The sequence below is a fragment of the Pagrus pagrus genome (assembly GCF_965226575.1).
Source record: "Pagrus pagrus genome assembly, chromosome: 8".
Lineage (NCBI taxonomy): Eukaryota > Metazoa > Chordata > Actinopteri > Spariformes > Sparidae > Pagrus > Pagrus pagrus.
In genome coordinates this window covers 25,242,821-25,260,159 of record NC_140192.1, presented here as the reverse complement: position 1 = coordinate 25,260,159, position 17,339 = coordinate 25,242,821, and the positions used below count along the sequence as shown (strand labels likewise).

At 40.8% G+C, this 17,339-nt stretch overlaps 1 protein-coding gene across 6 annotated transcripts in view; it reads left to right on the top strand.

Annotated features, from left to right (window-relative positions):
- The window catches only part of sorbs3 (sorbin and SH3 domain containing 3), a 29,469-nt gene extending 12,514 nt beyond the window's left edge, over positions 1-16,955 (top strand). For 2 of the 6 annotated variants that reach the window (XM_084359039.1, XM_084359038.1), the window contains exons 5-21: positions 673-806; positions 1,057-1,120; positions 3,346-3,384; positions 3,479-3,566; positions 4,497-4,605; positions 6,727-6,780; positions 6,959-7,066; positions 7,711-7,766; positions 10,123-10,193; positions 10,804-10,865; positions 11,051-11,097; positions 11,331-11,445; positions 11,538-11,663; positions 13,100-13,645; positions 13,768-13,871; positions 13,971-14,077; positions 15,673-16,955. In XM_084359039.1, coding sequence (XP_084215165.1) covers positions 673-806; positions 1,057-1,120; positions 3,346-3,384; positions 3,479-3,566; positions 4,497-4,605; positions 6,727-6,780; positions 6,959-7,066; positions 7,711-7,766; positions 10,123-10,193; positions 10,804-10,865; positions 11,051-11,097; positions 11,331-11,445; positions 11,538-11,663; positions 13,100-13,645; positions 13,768-13,871; positions 13,971-14,077; positions 15,673-15,734 — 1,892 coding nt within the window. In that variant the 3' untranslated portion in view covers positions 15,735-16,955. The remainder of the gene's footprint in view (positions 1-672; positions 807-1,056; positions 1,121-3,345; positions 3,385-3,478; positions 3,567-4,496; positions 4,606-6,726; positions 6,781-6,958; positions 7,067-7,710; positions 7,767-10,122; positions 10,194-10,803; positions 10,866-11,050; positions 11,098-11,330; positions 11,446-11,537; positions 11,664-13,099; positions 13,646-13,767; positions 13,872-13,970; positions 14,078-15,672) is intronic. The other 4 variants (XM_084359040.1, XM_084359043.1, XM_084359041.1 and 1 more) reach the window with 4 other exon arrangements.
- Positions 16,956-17,339: the final 384 nt, after the last annotated feature.

The window sequence follows — 17,339 nt, the reverse complement described above, 5'->3', positions numbered from 1 at the left end:
TTTGGCCAATTGCAGATGATGATACTGATACCAAAATATTCTCTCCTGTTGTCAAATCAAGATATGTCTATGTCTGTATTCTTATGATAGCCCATTGTCAGATGCAGACATGCAGTGCTTTTCTAAATGTACAAATTAACTGGGCAAAAGTAGTAAACCGTCATCTTATCTGCTGTTCATATCGGCATAAATGTTCATAAATATTTCATTTTATAGCTTTTACTGGACAATACTGCTCACTGGTAATATCGTACACCTGAAGAAGACGGTGTCCGTTGATGTGTTGGCACTGAAAGCAGTTTCAGTAAGTTGGGTATGAACAATAAGAAGAGCTAAACAAGTTTTCTGAAAGGATTGGAAGTGTGAGTTGAAGTGTTAGCACTGACAGGAGTTTAAAAGAGATGAATGGGGCCAAAATATCAGATTGCATGTAACCAATCAAACAAGTTTCAACTGTAGTTTGTAGAATAAGAGATGAGTTGTTGAAGCAGTTGAAGCGTAAACGGTAAATGCAGTTGAAAAGTCAGCTGAAGCGTCAGTGCACACAGTAGTTCGGACTTCTCTGCAGTAGGTTTCATGTGAGGAGTTCAAAGGCTGTATGCTTCCCCTGAAATCGATAATTAATCGAAACAAAATAATCGCTGAAATATTATTGTGGCGGCTGTAACTCAGGCGGACTGTCCAATGGCGTCCAGAGCTGCTCCACCTTACCACGCAGCTGGACTCCCACCAGGGAGGAGAGGCTCATCAAGTTCTCAGGAATCGGTCCAGTGGATGAAACGGGCATGCCCATCGCCTCCAGATCAGTAAGACCGAAACACTGAATGTAGTTTTCAAAATTGTACTGATTTATCTTTTTTTTATGCACACCTTACAAAAATATCACAAGGAAATGTTTTCACATGTGGATTTATTTCACGTGTAGATAAGAATTTCCACACCTGCAAACTCAACTGTAGCTGACATGTTTATGTACTTTCTATGTGCCGTACTTCTCATAGTCTAATTCCCAAGAGTTGTTTATCTTTTGCCCCCTCCCTTCTTCTCTTATACCAGAGTGTGAACAAGCCCAGAGACTGGTACAAGAGCATGTTCAGACAGATCCACAAGAAGCCAGAGGGTAAGTACTGTTCACTCCTCCTCCTCTTCTTCTCACACACACACACACCAGAGAGAATTCCTCTCTGTCAGTGTCAGGTACTCCACAGCCGATCCAGCAAACAGATTGCTGCTGAGGCAAAATAAGACATGATGAAAGAGCCCTAAAGTCTTATGTCATTTCTGCTTGTTAGCTCTGACAACAATCCAGCTTCTTATCTCAGCCCCTCCTAAACCTAGCTGTTCATTTGTCTCTATTACATGTTGCGTAATAGAATCACATTCCCTGTTATTTGTGTGGGTAATGGCACCGTCGCAGTGCTGTGGTGGTTTCACTGGATTGCTTCGGATCAGTTTCGTTTCAGAGGACTATTTTCAACTCTCTGCAGGAGATTGTTCTAGAGGGGCACTGTTACAATGCAGCTCTCTGAGGTGCTACTGATGATCTCTGTTGGTGCAAACACGGGAAATCTACATTTCTGAGACACATTTTTTTCATTACATTCATTTGACAGCTGAAGTTACTTTGCTGATTAAGTTTAAATGTACACATGATTTGCCTATAAAGTATGACGACTTTATGTATTTTAAACGTTCCAACTCTATCTAAAGTAGTTAAAATTTGCTCCACCATGTCCAACTGCAACACTACTCATACATTACTACTAGTGCCTGACCAATACTGGATTTTAGGGGCCAATGTTGATACCGATATTAGGGAGTAAATAAAAAAAATCTGATATCGATATGCCGGCTGATATTCGCGTAAACATAAAATGTATACAGAAACACACACTTTTTGCAATGATCCTGCAAATACGGTTATCATACAGTTCAACAATAAACTTAATTGTCCAATATTCCACTAAAACAATAAACTGCATATGATTGTAAATTACCCCAAGCATTATTTTCTGCTTTGTAATATCTAAAAAAAAGTGTTCATATCTGCACATATCCAACACGTATCAGCAACATAATATCAGCTAATATCAGCCGACAATATTGGCCAACCAATGTATCGGTCAGGCTCTAATTAACACATCAGTGAAAAAAATCAAATTATATAAGATAATACAACACTCAATCAATCAATCAACCTCTATTTATAAACAAGAGATAATTTATACTGTGACAAAAAACAATGTAAAGTAAAAACAACAACAAGGAGAAATACTGACAAAGGGTAGCAGACGCCAAAAGACTGAACAGACTGATCCGCGAGGCCAGTGATGTTGTGGGATTGGAGCTGGACTCTCTGACGGGGTGTCAGAGAGGAGGATGCTGTCCAAGTTACATGTCATCTTGGACAATGGCTCTCATCCACTCCATGACATGGTGGTCAGCCACAGGAGTACATTCAGTACTAGACTGATCCCACCAAGACACACCACAGAGCGCCACAGGAAATCATTCCTGCCTGTGGCCATCAAACTGTTCAACTCCTCGCTCTGAGTGTCAGACACTCTGGACACTTTGTTTCTCTCTAATGTGCGATGATTAAGACAAACAATACGCAATAAACCATTTTTCAACTATAGCATTATTTGTTACACTGTATATATGGATATATTCTAGTAGAATGTACATTTCTTGTATTTTTATTGCTTGTTTATATATAGTTTTTATTTTTCTGCATATTTCTGGGACTTTGGATGGGAGCAGCTGTAACGCAAGCAATTTCCCCTCGGGGATCAATAAAGTATTTCTGATTCTGATTCTGAGAGTAAAGACAGTAAAGGCTAATAAAAAGCCAAAGTCACGAAAAATGTGTCAAAAATGTTATAGTGTGAAATAACATTCAGTTACATAAAACCACTAAAACCTTGCAGCCATGCAGCCATGACAGTCTGTACAATGAGTATTTTCTGTTATACTTTAGGTAAATCGTTCCCCAAAATAATACAGACCTAAAATTCTCTTTCTGGGTAGTGGGGTGCCTGAGGTTGAGAAGGTAAAGCAGTCCACCACTAATCAGAAGGTCTACATGTTGAAGTGTCCTCGTGCAAGACACTGACCCTCAAATTGCTCATGATGGCTGTTTGTTATTGTCGGCACCTCGCACGGTAACCTCTGCCACCAGAGTGTGTGTGTGAAGAGGTAAAGTGCTTTTGAGTGGTGCAATAAAAATGTCCAATTAGGTCGCACTGTAAATGTAAAAGTGTCACATTTTGCTTGATATATCTATATAAAGTACTCCAGTGTTTTAAGTATAAATTAATCCTTTCTTTCGCTCTTGTTTGTCAGAACCTGAGCTGGAGGATTCAGAGCGGTGGTCAGCCGAACGTAAGTGAATCCACCAAAGTCCACGTTGCTGTCCTGTGCAGTTACATAACCAGTTTTACCTAAGACTGATCTGCTCTGATCCACTGATCTGCAGGGCTCCAGTTATCTGCCAACACCGAAGAAAGTAATGAAGCAGACAAGAATCTCTTCAGACTAACACCTTATGGAGCTCTGCCAGACTGGTGAGTTTATACTGGTTCGATGTAACTGAACATAGCACGCAACACACACTGGAAAAACAGACAATCGCAAGTAGGCAAACTTCCAGTCAATCACGTCACATATAAACAGACTATCAATCACTCACTTTCGCACCACTGGGCAATTTAATAAAATCTTGAGTCAACCTCAGCTGCATCTTTCCCACTGAGGTAACATAATTAACCTCGGGGTCTTCACATGCACACAGCAAGGCCCAGAGGCAGGTATCACACTTGATCTTATGGAAAATATGCTTACTGACTTTCTTGCCAGAAGATAGCAGATTGATATCACTCCTGCCTCTGTCCTCTAAAAATGTAAAACAAATATGTAACTGTAGCCATCAGCCTGTTAGCTTAGCTTAACAAAAATACTTTTTTAAGGCGCATAAACACTTTAAAATTCACAAGTCGGGTAATTACTGATGGGTTTTTTTATGTCGTAGAACAAAACCTGAAAATCTCTAAAGCTCGTGTTAACCACCAAACTTATTCAAGACAACCTGACTTGGCACGTGGGAACAGGAAGTGCAGAAATGCTAACTTATTTCCATTTTAGGGCTCATTTCTGCTGCACTTCATTTGGTTTAGGGAACAAAAGTTCCCTTTCCATGCATCACAATGTTTAAATGTGTTTGTCATAGGAGATTTAATAGTATACTGATGTTTATGTATGTACTGGTTTTCTCAACTACACCGATATGAATTTATCCCTGACATCAGATAAACACACAGCTGACGTCTTGTGTGAATTCCAACCAAATCTCAGGCCAAGAGCAGTGGAGGGAAACGTGTGGGACAGACAAGTTTGGATTTGTTGCTACAGGCTCTCACAATGAAGCCATGATTAAGTTGCTGTCCATGGTGTGTGTGTGTCTGCGTCTGTGTGTGTGTTGCGGTGTTATGTTTCAGGAGTGAGGATGTAGATAAGCTGTCAGACCCGGGAAAGCAGCACCCTCAGCCGAAGAGCATATTCGACTTTGAGCCTGGAAAGAGCGCCGCCTCAGAGAGCCGCAGCCAGGTACGACCTCACATGCAGTCATAGAGCAGAAATAGGATGTGATATCACTCTGATTGCATCACAGAAATGTTTCTGTATAGATCTTTAACCTGTAGATTTTAACCAGCATTGTTGTTGGCTGTAATCACTGCAGTTCTTTGTGTAGACGAGCACTGTTTTCCCTGTGTGGGGCTCAGGAACAGGTTTGAGGAAGGGCGCCTTTTCTTTAAGGATTATAGCCTTAATCCTCGTATTTCATCTTCTCACGCGAGGTAACTTGTTAGTGTGGTCACTCCAGAGTGTACCTGCTGCTAACCGCCAGATGTGCTCACTTCTTCTTTTATTCAGAGGATCCAACAGGCCTCCAGCTTTCATTCATTTAGCTTTTCAGACAAGAAAGGACATGATCTTAGTATTTATTTTGATGTTTCTCTCAGCTATTGTGCTGAAAGTCACTGACACTTTGACTCACTTTTATTAACCTCTGGGGGTGTCATTTATTGTGTAGTGTAATCTGCACTGTCCAGCAGCCTTTGTAATTGAACATGCAGGCGTTTGTATGTGTCTATGAGCTTAAACCCCAGAGCTCTTGCAACAATGTCCCAGATCTGGTGCATATTGTGCCCTTGTGTCTGCACTCGTAAAGAAAAGGAATCTTTGTTTCCACTCCCCCACGAGAGCCGAGGTGTCTTGTGATCCGTATTAAATGGTGTTAACCTCTTGTGGTGTATAATGGCTCACAGCATGGAGACTTATTTAATTTCCTCTTTATGACAGCGGCCTATGTTCTATCCCCTGGACAGCGGTTAGAAAAACCAGCACGCAGACCATATCAGGTGTTGTGCTGCTTCACAGTGACATTACAGTCTGTGATTGTAGTGAGGATGATTCCCGACTGAGGGGAAGTCCTTGGCGTTCAGAGAGACACATTCAGCCAAGGTTTCAGGAAAAAAAAACTGAAAATGGAGCAGAGGGTCTGTAGTTCTCGCCAGCAGAGCCTTTTAAAGTAATGCTTGATATAATCTGCTGCTCTCTTCGTGTTAAGTCTTTGTAAAGAAAAGGTGAAAGTTGTACTGGGCTGCTCGTTAAATCAGTGTGAACAAAAGAAATATGTGGGTGTTTCATTATACGTCCGCTGGCATCTTGACATCCAGCTTGTATCCAAATGTGGTTTGACAACCTGTTATTAGTGTATTGGCTTCTCTCCATTTTCAATACTGTTCAGTTACAGGATGATTAATGTTTTTAAGACCTGCAGCTTTTAATTGCTTCAATATCTGTACTTGAAAGTACCTGTCCATCCACCGCATTGGATCTGACCAGATTACCATCCAGTTCTTGTTTTTTATTTCTGTATGTATTTGTATTTGTTTCCACAAAGAGATACATGTCCAAACCCTCCAACAAACTGGTGAAAATCTTTTTGCAGAAGACTGTCGTTCCACAATCCCTCTTAATTCCTTAACACACTGTCAACAAACTGTTAAAGTATGTAATATTTCTGAAAGAAGTTTTGTTGAAAACCTTCCAGAATTAAAGAAAGTATCAACAGAATGTCAAGAAAATACAAATATTGGCATCATGTCAAAGATGTCTACTGAAGTTAGCCTGCTAACCAACTCTATTGGCTTTTTTAGTCTGATAGGAAAACAAAATAAACTCACTAAATGTCAAAAAAGGAAATATTTTTACACCTATTTTCCTTACTAAAGAGAAATATACAAGCGTACACCTACCAAATTCAAGTTTCTTTCTTCTACCAAACTAAGACAGACTTAAATGCTAATTGCTAACTTATTTCTTGACGCTGTTTTTCCTCACCGGTGCCGACAACCTCTCTCTTGCGTCTCTAAAACTTCCTGACGCTCCTGTCCTGGTTGGAGCCGCCATAAGTCACCTTGGCACCGTTGTCCCTCTCGTCGAACTAGCGTCCATCCGTCTTAGCTAAAGCTGTTTTAGAATAATGTTTTTTCTGGCCTCAGGATTTCTGTGTCAAGTACTTTGAGACAGTTCAATAAAAACAACTTCAGTTAGGAAGATGCACTACTTGAGCACAACTAAACTAAAAATAATTATGGTCAGAAAACACATTTTTCACAAGTTATGTTTTCAATGATGTTTCTTTCTCTACTTTTTCTTCAGGCTCATTTAGCTCCGAAGAAACAGCTGGAGAAACCAAAGTCTCCTTCTATTGAGGTGAGCTGCTTTGACAGAATTTAGATTTCTGCCTTTTCTGCGATCCACTCTGTCCAGGTTTCATCTTATTAATCATTGACAAGGGTCACCGTTAGCCCCAAAAGTCACATTGTTTCAGCAGACTGTATTAGTGTTTTAATTTTGCCCTTCCAACTCCATCATTGCTCGGCTCGATCAGGCCAGCCTGGTCTCTGAGCTGAGTCGTTTTGAGGCTGAGCTGGACTCGGAGATCCAGGGCCTGGAGAGGAGACTTTCCCAGAAGAAGCAGCATCGAGGCCGGGGTGAGGTACTGAGCCCCCCTCCTGACTCTCTCTGTTGAAGCATCCCTCCTCCCCCACAATCTAGCAGAATCCTCACCCTCACCCCCACCCTTACTCCCCCTCCCCTCAGTGAAGGCAGCCAGACCCTCCCTGCTTGCTAGCTTTGACCACGTCTGTTGTTTTTCCTCTGTGACCTGGATGAGAGCTCCTGAATCGCCTGCCTGCCTTGCACTTGGATTGATCTGCTCTGTCAATCACCTGCCTGCAAGTCCTCATAATTTGGCTGCCGTAAATCGAAGAACTTTTGCAATCAAGTTTCCTTTTAAATCACATTTTTTGATCATGTTGTTTAGACCTTCCCTCTGCAATCCCACAGTGCTTGTTTTAGAGAGAAACTTGGATGTAAGCCTGCCAAAAATGATCATTGATTGTCATGCTGTCCCCGATTCCTGTGTGATTTAATCTGCTTCTGATTTGGCTGAAATCACAGACAGCTCAGACACATCATGAGCGGTGTTGTTTTCTCAGCCTGAGGAGGATAGGACCCAGGGGATTTCTTGCTCCTCTGGGAGTGGTCAGCACCTCTACTTTGTCTGAGTTGTTGTGAGATTTCCTCTGAGCTGAGAGGCTGCAGGGAACAAACTGTGTTTAATGTTCACTCTGCTTTCAGGAGGCCAGAGGCCGGGATCCAGTGACTGCTCCACACACCGGGACCACAAACTACAGGTCAGTGACAACATTACTGATTTAAACCTATGTTGCATTACATGACAAAGTAGATTCAAGGCTTCTGACCAGTGTTGTACCCAAAAGTCATTCTTGAGTAAAAGTAAATTATTGTGTTAAATATGACTTTGGTAAAAGTGAAACTCACCCATATGAATGATACTCGAGTAAAAGACTTTAAGTATCTGACCTTAAGCATCAAAAGTACCTGTAAAAGTAAACTATACGTACATGTTATTTACATTTGCAGATGGATTGATTTAAAAATGTGCTACTTTGGCTCTTCTGCAGCGTGCAAACTGCAAAGTCACTAAAGTTATGAAATAAATCTTGTGGCAGAAAATGGAAATACTCACTTTGAAGTACAGGTACCTCAAAATTACAGTGGCAAAAGTGAAACAAGTATTACTTGAGGAAAAGTCTTAAAAATATCAAATATTAAATGTACTTAAGTATCAAAAGTACTACTAAAAGTAAATAGTACATATATTGAGTATATCATGTTCAGCATTTTTCTGATTAGTGGAATCAGTGTTTGTTAATCTGATTGCTAATAAATAAATAAATATATTTTCATATTTGGATCTGATGCATAGTCTGCAAAGTAACTAGTAGGGGAGTAAAGAGTACAATATTGACCTCCAAACTGCATTGGAGTGGAAGCATAAAGTAGCATAAAATGGAAATACTCAAGTACAGTACTTGAGTAAATGTACTTCGTTACATTCCTTCACTGTTTTTCTGGCACTTCTTTAAAACTTTTTACAAAGCTGTAATACTGTGTGTCATGCCACTGAGAGAAGATAACTGAATGTAAATAAAGCTGTTGATAGTGATGTTATTTTTCCTGTGTGGACTGTATTCATACAGGGCAGGCTTATGGAGATGTCTGGGTCAATCCACACGCAACAGACCTCCTTAATCCACTTTGATATTGCTTCATCGAGTGGGAGTAACTGCCTGCCGCTTCCTGCTGTTTTAAGCAACCCAGCACTGTGATTGGACGGCACAATCATTAATTCTTCGTGGGGTACCTGCTCTGTTAGTCGATCAGGTGACTCTCTGTGCTGGATTCTGTTAGGAAGCTGTTGAACTTTAACAAGCTGCACAAGTACAGTATTTGTTACTTCAAACAGCAGGCAGCATTCCACATTTCTCACCATGTGTGTCATGCTTTCTGGGAGGATTCTCGCTGTTGTTTGCTAAGTTGAGTTCACGGGGTTTGACCTTTTCTGGCTTAGTGGGATAAGGGGGCCTTTATTTTTAAAGAGCCTGCTGCCAAGGACGTGTGAAACCAAACCATACAGCATCAAGAAATTGCATGGTTTAAACTGTTTTCAAGTCGTTTCGCTGTGTTCATCCAGCTGCAAATACTGGAACACAAAACAACAGTGTCTGGAAATATGCAAATGAGTTCAGAGGAAACCAGGCTGGAAGCGTTGGGTTTTTGGATCAATTCTGAGCCCAGAAACGACCAGACTCATGGATTTGATCGTGAGTTTCAGGGCTGTAAAGTTCATCCCAGAATCTAAAATACATAGTTTCCCTCTTATCTATAGTGCTATTTACCCATGGAAACAATCGTAGACAAGGGTCTTGCTCGTGAGATCGGCGGATGTAGTCATTAAAGGAGACATATTATGCTCATTTTCATCTTCTAATGTCAAGAAGTCATGGAATTAAAGGCGGGACTACTGATGAGGCGTTTCAGGAGCAGTGTTTTCTGTGGGAGAGAGGAGTTTCTGTTGGCGCAGACTTTGGGCTTTTTAACCTTAAAGACCTTTTTCATGCACAAGAACCTATATAACTCCAAATGAAGAAGGATAATAGATGACATGACGTCCTTCTGAGGTGAGCTGTAACTTTAGCTTGTTTCGATCATGATGCACGCTTCCTTTTGCGCTGTGGTGCGGTTGTCAGGTGCAGTTCAGCAGAATGAAAGTGACATCTCTGTGTCTGATATCTCCAAAACTTGGCAACTCGCACCAAAACAATCCAGATGGATAAATAGTGCGACAGGTAAGAGGAAAATTGTGTATTTTAAATTTGAGGATGGACTGTCCCTTTAAGCTTCAAACTTCATGACTCACACAGTTTCATCTGCACGCCCTTCTAGCTAGTCTGATCATCTGTGTCATCTCCGTCCAGTGTATGAAAAACCAGCAGCTGCAACCAGATGTGTTGTACACTTATATGCAGGAAATCCTCCCACACACTGTTTCGTGGACCGTGTGTGTGTGTGTGTGTGTGTGTGCTTCACTGGCCTTCAGTGTCATCAGAAATCCTCCCCCCTGATCGGGAGACACAGTGACAGAATTATAAACACAACATTTTTATATTTTCTTCATTTTTTCAGCAATTCATCAGCAGCAAAGCAGCCTGTCCATCGCCCGGTTGGAACATCATCGACCTCTGCTCCCACATATGGTAAACTTGGAGTTTTTTCTTCCCTTTCTGGCTCAGCAGCACACATGCACATTGGGATTTTCCCATGAACTTTTGATAAGAACCGCAGCAGTTTATATTTCTAGCAGCGCCGTCCACAAACTAATCGTTCTCTGCTCTTCTTCTTCTACTTGAAACCGACCAAATGTCATGCCCTCTAAGCTAGAGGGTGGCTCATCCAATCAGGCTGCATGTATTTGATGAAAGCGTTTCGTAATCTAATATATTTCGAAGGTCTCATGACTCTCCTTCATTGCCACGGCTGATTCTGCTCTGGCGTTAGGCATTTCAGACGAGGCTGGTGTGAGCATGAAACGCTTTTGCAGTTTCTTCCTGCAGAATCAGAAGGACCTGTAGATGGGTGGGGAGGAAGCCAACAAAAATAGGAAGTGGGATTCGGAAGTCCTGATTAAAGATTAGCTTTATTCAATTGTTCTTCCTGGATATGAGAGCAGAGCCCTTCTTGAGCTTATGGTTGTGGAAGCTGTGATTGCTTTTTCGTAGCAACACCTTCCAAAACAACACTTAATGAAGGACGGAGTGCACGTTTCAGGCTCCACTCACACTGTTGTGACTTGACTTTGTTCTACAGTAGAACGTCTTTCCCCTGCCAATGAGACCATGGAGCGCCCACCTAAGAAAGAGGAGAAAAAGGTACATTCCTGTGACTTCTTTGCCAACTAAAATGCAAGGAAAATGTCTCCTAAATCCACTTTGTTATGTGGTTTTAAGTTGTGTTGTTTTGTGTTTGTTATCTGAGCTCATTCTGAATTGTTCACATAATAACTGCATTCGTACAAATTGTCCCAGAGCACTGAAGGATTTGTTTGTTTTTCCAGATGAAAGCAGCGCGTGCCAAGTTCAATTTCCAGGCTCAGTCACCCAAGTGAGTTACAGTGTGAGCTGATATGATAAAAAGGCCATTTCCTCCTGTGCAGGGTCATTTATATTTCTAAAAGAAAACATGACATTATAGCATTATCAGATGTAAAGCTCTGGATCAAATCTAAAACTCTCTTAATTTCAAACACTCTTAGATGTCTGAACTCGTCTTGATTCTATAATTCAATGGAATTTTCTTCAGTGTGTCTCATGATCTTTACGCCTTCCTTCCTTCAGGGAGCTCACGCTGCAGAAAGGCGACATTGTTTACATCCACAGGCAGGTAGACGCCAACTGGTTTGAAGGAGAACATCACGGGAGAGCTGGCATTTTCCCCACAACTTATGTGGAGGTGAATTTCTTCATGTCATTTCTCGCCACTGTATCTTTGTGCTCGTTGTCTAATCTCCTCTGACACAAATCTGTTTTTGCTGTCCTTCATAGATTCTGCCTCCTTCGGAGAAGCCGACTCCTATAAAGCCTCCCACTCTGCAGGTGTTGGACTACGGGGAAGCTGTGGCTCTGTTCAACTTCAACGCTGACCTACCTGTTGAACTTTCTTTCCGTAAGGTGAGTGTTGAGGCGGAGCTGCTCTCGCTCCACATTGAGCCACTGTAGCTGTTTGTACTGGAGCACACAAGTCAGTTTCTGGCTGAAAATATTATAGGTACCTTAGTACATTTTGTTATTCTTTCTGAGTGAAATGGAAAGTTTGATATCACTGGCATGTTGGTATACTAAATGGGAAGCTAAAAACAGCTGCTTAGATTATCTTAGCATCAAGACTGGCAACTGTGGAAACAGCTAGCCTGCCTCTGTAACAAAGCAAACTAAGCAGATAATGTAAAGAACGCTATTTGAAATGTCTTACGTTGTTGCTTGATCTGCACAAAAACTGAAGTGGAAAAATGACGTGTTGAGCCTGAGTGTTTCTAGTCTGTATGCTAAGTTAAGCTAACCATCTGCTGGTAATAGTAATTGCTAACTTTTTTCAGGATGGCAAAGGCATGACCCGCCTTCTCTGCCTCTCATTGGCTGGTACACATTGCCTTCATTGGCTGGCTTGGTTAGGTTTAGGCATGAGGAGCGAGACTGGTCAGGGTTAGGGTAAGAATATCAGGGTAAATCAGTCACAGACAGAGTAAGGTGGGTGATGCCTTTTCCATCCTGGGAAATAAAACACTTCACTGTAAATACATTTGATTGGTTTTGATTTAACGCTCATATATTGTGTGAAACCTGAGAAATGAAGTTCTTCAACATGTCAGCAAAAAAAGTTTTCTTCTGGCAGCCAAAAAGAAGAAAAGATTCTTAGTGCAGATAAAACAAGATAAGATGCTGCTGTTAATTATTTAATTTAATGCATTATTTTGAAAAGGGACAGTGTAGACTAATCAACAAACAAATGTAGATGCACTCAAGCTAGCTGAAGGGCTAGTTTTCATTAGTAGTCCCTTCCCCTGATGTTAATGGGTATGGTAAAAAATGATAAAATAAATAAATAAATAAAAGTAAAAAGATTTTAAAAAATAATAATAAAACTAAAAATAAAATGGATAAATAAAAAAACAACAACTAAATAATAAAATAAAATGATAAAAGAATAATACATTTAAAAAATATTATTTAATAATCTGCCGGTTCATTTTTTTATTCAATAAATCAATTCATTGTTTTGCCTTTAAAATTGTGACAAAAGCTCATCACAATTTCCCAGTGACTTCTTCATTGCTTCTTGTGTCATACCAATAGTCCAAAACCCAAAGACTCCACATTCACTGTTATAAATGGATTAAAAAAAAGCAGCAAATCATCACATTTGATGTTTTACATCTTTGCTTGAAAAATGACTGAAATTATTAATCACTTATCAAAATAGTTGTCAGTCTTTCAGTCGACTAATAGTTGCAGCCCTACCTTGAAACAAATGTTAGTATTTGAATGTCATTGGATGTTACGTTTATCTCTGTGTAACATCAAACATTCCAATGTGTTTTTTTCCTCAGGGTGAGGTGATCGATATAACCCGGCGTGTTGACGATAAGTGGTTAGAGGGGAGGATCTCAGGGACCAGCCGGAGCGGCATCTTCCCAGCCAATTATGTCCAGGTCAACAAGATGCCCCGCACCAAATACTCCACGGATGACTACTCACCTGGCCCCATGTCTCCCGTCTCTCCTGGACCTCAGAGTCCAGGACGTCCACTTCACTCCCCCTGCCCGCGATCACCGCTATCCCCTTTCACCCCCACTTCCCTCAGCCCCAAACCTGAGCACTCCCCCCTGAAGCCGTCCTCACCTGTACCTTACGGCAGCCCAGCTTCACAGTCACGCTCCCCCACACAGACACCCAAAGAAACGACCAATCGGTGGCCCCAGAGCACCTCCAAAACCCTTTCACCCACCAACCAGAACAGCCACTGGGCTGGGACAAACTCAGCTAACCAGAGCTCCGTTGTTAGAGCTGTTTCACCGTCCACTCAGTCGTCAGCGTCTGCACACAGAGCAGGAGCCACCACAGCGAACACTCCCAGATACACTGACCCCTCACAGGTCTGCTCTCACTGCCTCCCTGAGATAGTCACTGCATGTCCTCCAGCCCTGGTGTTGCTGTTAGTGTTGTTTATCAGTCCTCAGTTCATAATGTCTGATGCAAGATTTTTTATTTCTTCCAGGGTGCAATACCAAACCAGGCTGCTCCACCTAATCCACATGTTAACTCCCTGCCACACAGGCAAGTGCAAAACAACCCCGGTTCTGCTGTGGCGCAACACCAACCGTAAGTATCCAGATTTGTTATTGACATTGTTGCAGCACAGACCAAGTGTTGCAGCTATGATAAATGTGTGGCTCAGACCATTTGTTTTTTCTATTTAAGATACAAAGCTGTTTACAACTACAAACCACAGAATTCAGATGAGTTGGAGCTCAGAGAAGGAGACATCGTACAAGTGATGGAGAAATGTGACGACGGCTGGTTTGTAGGTAAGACAGGAAGAATAAAATCTTCAATGTATGTTATCACTGGAAAGAAAATGCTATTTCAAAAATTAGTTTAAAAAGATATTTGCTCATTAAGATGTGACATCTAAAGCTCTGAGTACTGTACTTTTACTCAACTGCATCTGTTTGACAACTTTAGTTACTAGTTACTTTGCAGTTTTAGTTTAATAATGCGAAATATAATAAAGAAATATATTATAAAATACGTAATATTACGGAATTATATATAATAATAATATGCATTCATACATTTTATTTCCTCCGTTTTACCATGATAACAAGTTAATTTCATTTGTTTTCTCGAGATCTCGAGTTATTATCTCGAAATAACAACTTTGCTTTCCCAAGATAACGATCTTGAGAAAGCAAAACGATAGTGTAGTATATTAAATCATTGCAGGAAACATCATTCAGTGTAGCAATGTCAGAGGAGCAGGAGCATATCGATCACTCTGTGTCTGACACAGGCTGAAATAGCATTATGCCTTGCTATTACAGATAGTATACACATTAGTGTGCGTAATCTAAAAATAGGTTAGCTAGGCTTCAGTTATATCGGCGGCGCAATCTAAGTGAGCCTGATGTCGTGGTTAACTACATAGCTGACCAGATACGAGGTCCCAGGCATCTCCATAATCTCAGGCCTGTCATATCACAGTCATTATCTTGAGATCTCAAATTAATTATATCGTTATCTCGGGAAAACAAAGTTTCGTTATTTCGAGATCTCGAGAAAATTATCCCGTTATCTTTGGAAAACGGCAGTTGTTATTTCGAGATAATAACTCGAGATCTCGAGAAAATAAATGAAATTCACTCGTTATCTCGGGAAAACAGAAGAAATAAGATATATGAATGCATGGCCCTTTAGGGCTTCTGTATAATATTACAGATTAGGATACATCTTTATTGAGCACCCAAAGGAAACATTTACAAGCTGCCCATATAAAGACTGTATAAAGTAGGTAACCTTCAGCAGCTTCAACATTAAAGTGATGAACACATTAATGTAAGTACAGGTTCCAAGTGCTTCTTCCACCTCTGATCAGTGTATTTGATTTAAAAGCTGCTATTACATTTTAGTTGTAAATGTTCTGGTTACTTTAGAAATAGCCAGAACCTCTTCCATCATGCAATCACTCAGATGTTGGAATGACTCATTAGCTCTGTTAGTGTGACATATACATTTATGAGGTCAGAATGATCAGCCAAGGGACATTATTGAACACTTACTTATTGATTTAAACAACAACAACAAAATTAACAAATAAACAAATAATTTCATTGTGAATAAGAAAGTGGCTGACACCATACTGCAGACCAGATTTGGCCAGTGGGCCATTAATTATCACTGGTTTACAGTATTAATAAAAAACACAAACTATTAAACAAAGTGTCATTAAGATTGTAAAACACATCAGTGACCAATATCAGAACATTCTGCAGTGTCAGCACCCCCTCTAGTGGGCATCATGAAACATTGCATATGTTTTTGCTCAATGAATTGTTTTAGTTTTAGACTCATCCATGTCTTAGTGTCTGTTGTGTGACCACGGCGTGTGCTCTGTTCTCTGTAGGTACGTCAGAGCGGACTCGTGCTTTTGGGACTTTTCCTGGGAATTACGTGGCACCAGTTTGACCTCCCCACTTCCTGCTTGCCCACGTCCACCTGGACTCCACCAATCACTCCTTCCAACAGATCCCACTCTGACACACCAGAGATTATTTTCCCATTTACCCTCCACACTCCTTCATCTGGTCGAGTCAGACCTGCATGTTTCCCAGAACAGAGGTGAAGGCAGGGACACTGAGTGGTTTCTCACCTCACCTCCCTGCATGAGTGCATGTGTGTGTTCCACTGAGACGTGCGGAGTGTTTTCACACACGCCACTTGAGAGGAAAGAATGAATGCTGATGATACTGTTTCAGATGCGGAGAATGGGCTGTTTTGTTCCACAGCTATTCGCAGCTGCAGGAAATTTGCATTCCTTCCCTCTGAGCAGCTGAACAGTTCCTTCTGAGGCGCTGATACAGTATGATGCTGCATTCAGCTTTTTGTGACCACGGTGCCATCACAAACCACTGCAGAGAGTTTTTTAATGAGGGTAGCACATTTTTCTGGCATTAATGTTTCCTTCGCATGTCTTCCTCAGATTATCTTACAGATCTCTGAAAACACCCTGGGCAAGTTTGAGGAAACAACATGAACAGCTGTAGATATGTGCTTAAAGTAAACATGTCAGGTTTACAGCACTTTTACTACGCTATGCAGGAGAGCAATTCTGATTATTGCATGTAAGTTGATCTTTAGAGAATATTTGGCTTTTTTTAAATAACATTTGTCCCTCTTAAGCCATGGAGTTGGATGCCAAAGTTGGTGAAGTGATCATGTTCTGTTCTGTGCTGTAAAAGTTAAATTTTTGGGAATTCCCTCACAGCAAATCGTGGAATGATCCTTTAATGTTTTTGAAGTAATGCTATATGTGCCAAATCTAACCTTTTTATAACATTTCTCTTTTAAATAATGTCTTCTCTGCTTATGGGGCTAACACTCACACTTTGACAGTATTCCCAGAACCACTCGCTGTATGTTTAATGCAACCTTTGACAAATGTGGCGTTTCTAAGCCGAATTAGAAATCCCCATCATGAAGTCATTTTGCAGTTTTATTTGATATATGATATATTCATGATTTTACTGTAAAAAAGAATCATATTAGAAGCCACAGATGATTGTACAGACTGTAACCTTTTATCAAATTGAAAGTATAATATATATTTGCTTATAAAAACAATGTATCTCGTGTATGGTACGCAATTTTTAAAAAAAGCTATTAAACATTACAGAGTGATACTGAGTAGCCTTGTGTTCATGTGCTTTTTTTGAAAAGTCTTTTGAGATACTGGTTTATTAATTTAACAAAGTATGGAGTTGACCAGCAGCGTAGTTTCAGCATGCAGGTATTTATACTGAATCCTTCAAATGCAAATATGTGTACAGTATACACCGATCAGCCACAACATTAAAACCACTGACAGGTGACGTGAATAACATTGATCATCTCATCACAATGCGATGTTCTACTGGGAAACCTTGGGTGCTGGCATTCATGTGAATGCCACTTGAGACGCACCACCCATCCAAACACTGTTGTGGACCAAGTACACCCCCTCATCACGACAACGCTATCTGATGGCAGTGCCCCCCCAGCAGGACAATGTGCCCTGACACACTGCAAACACTG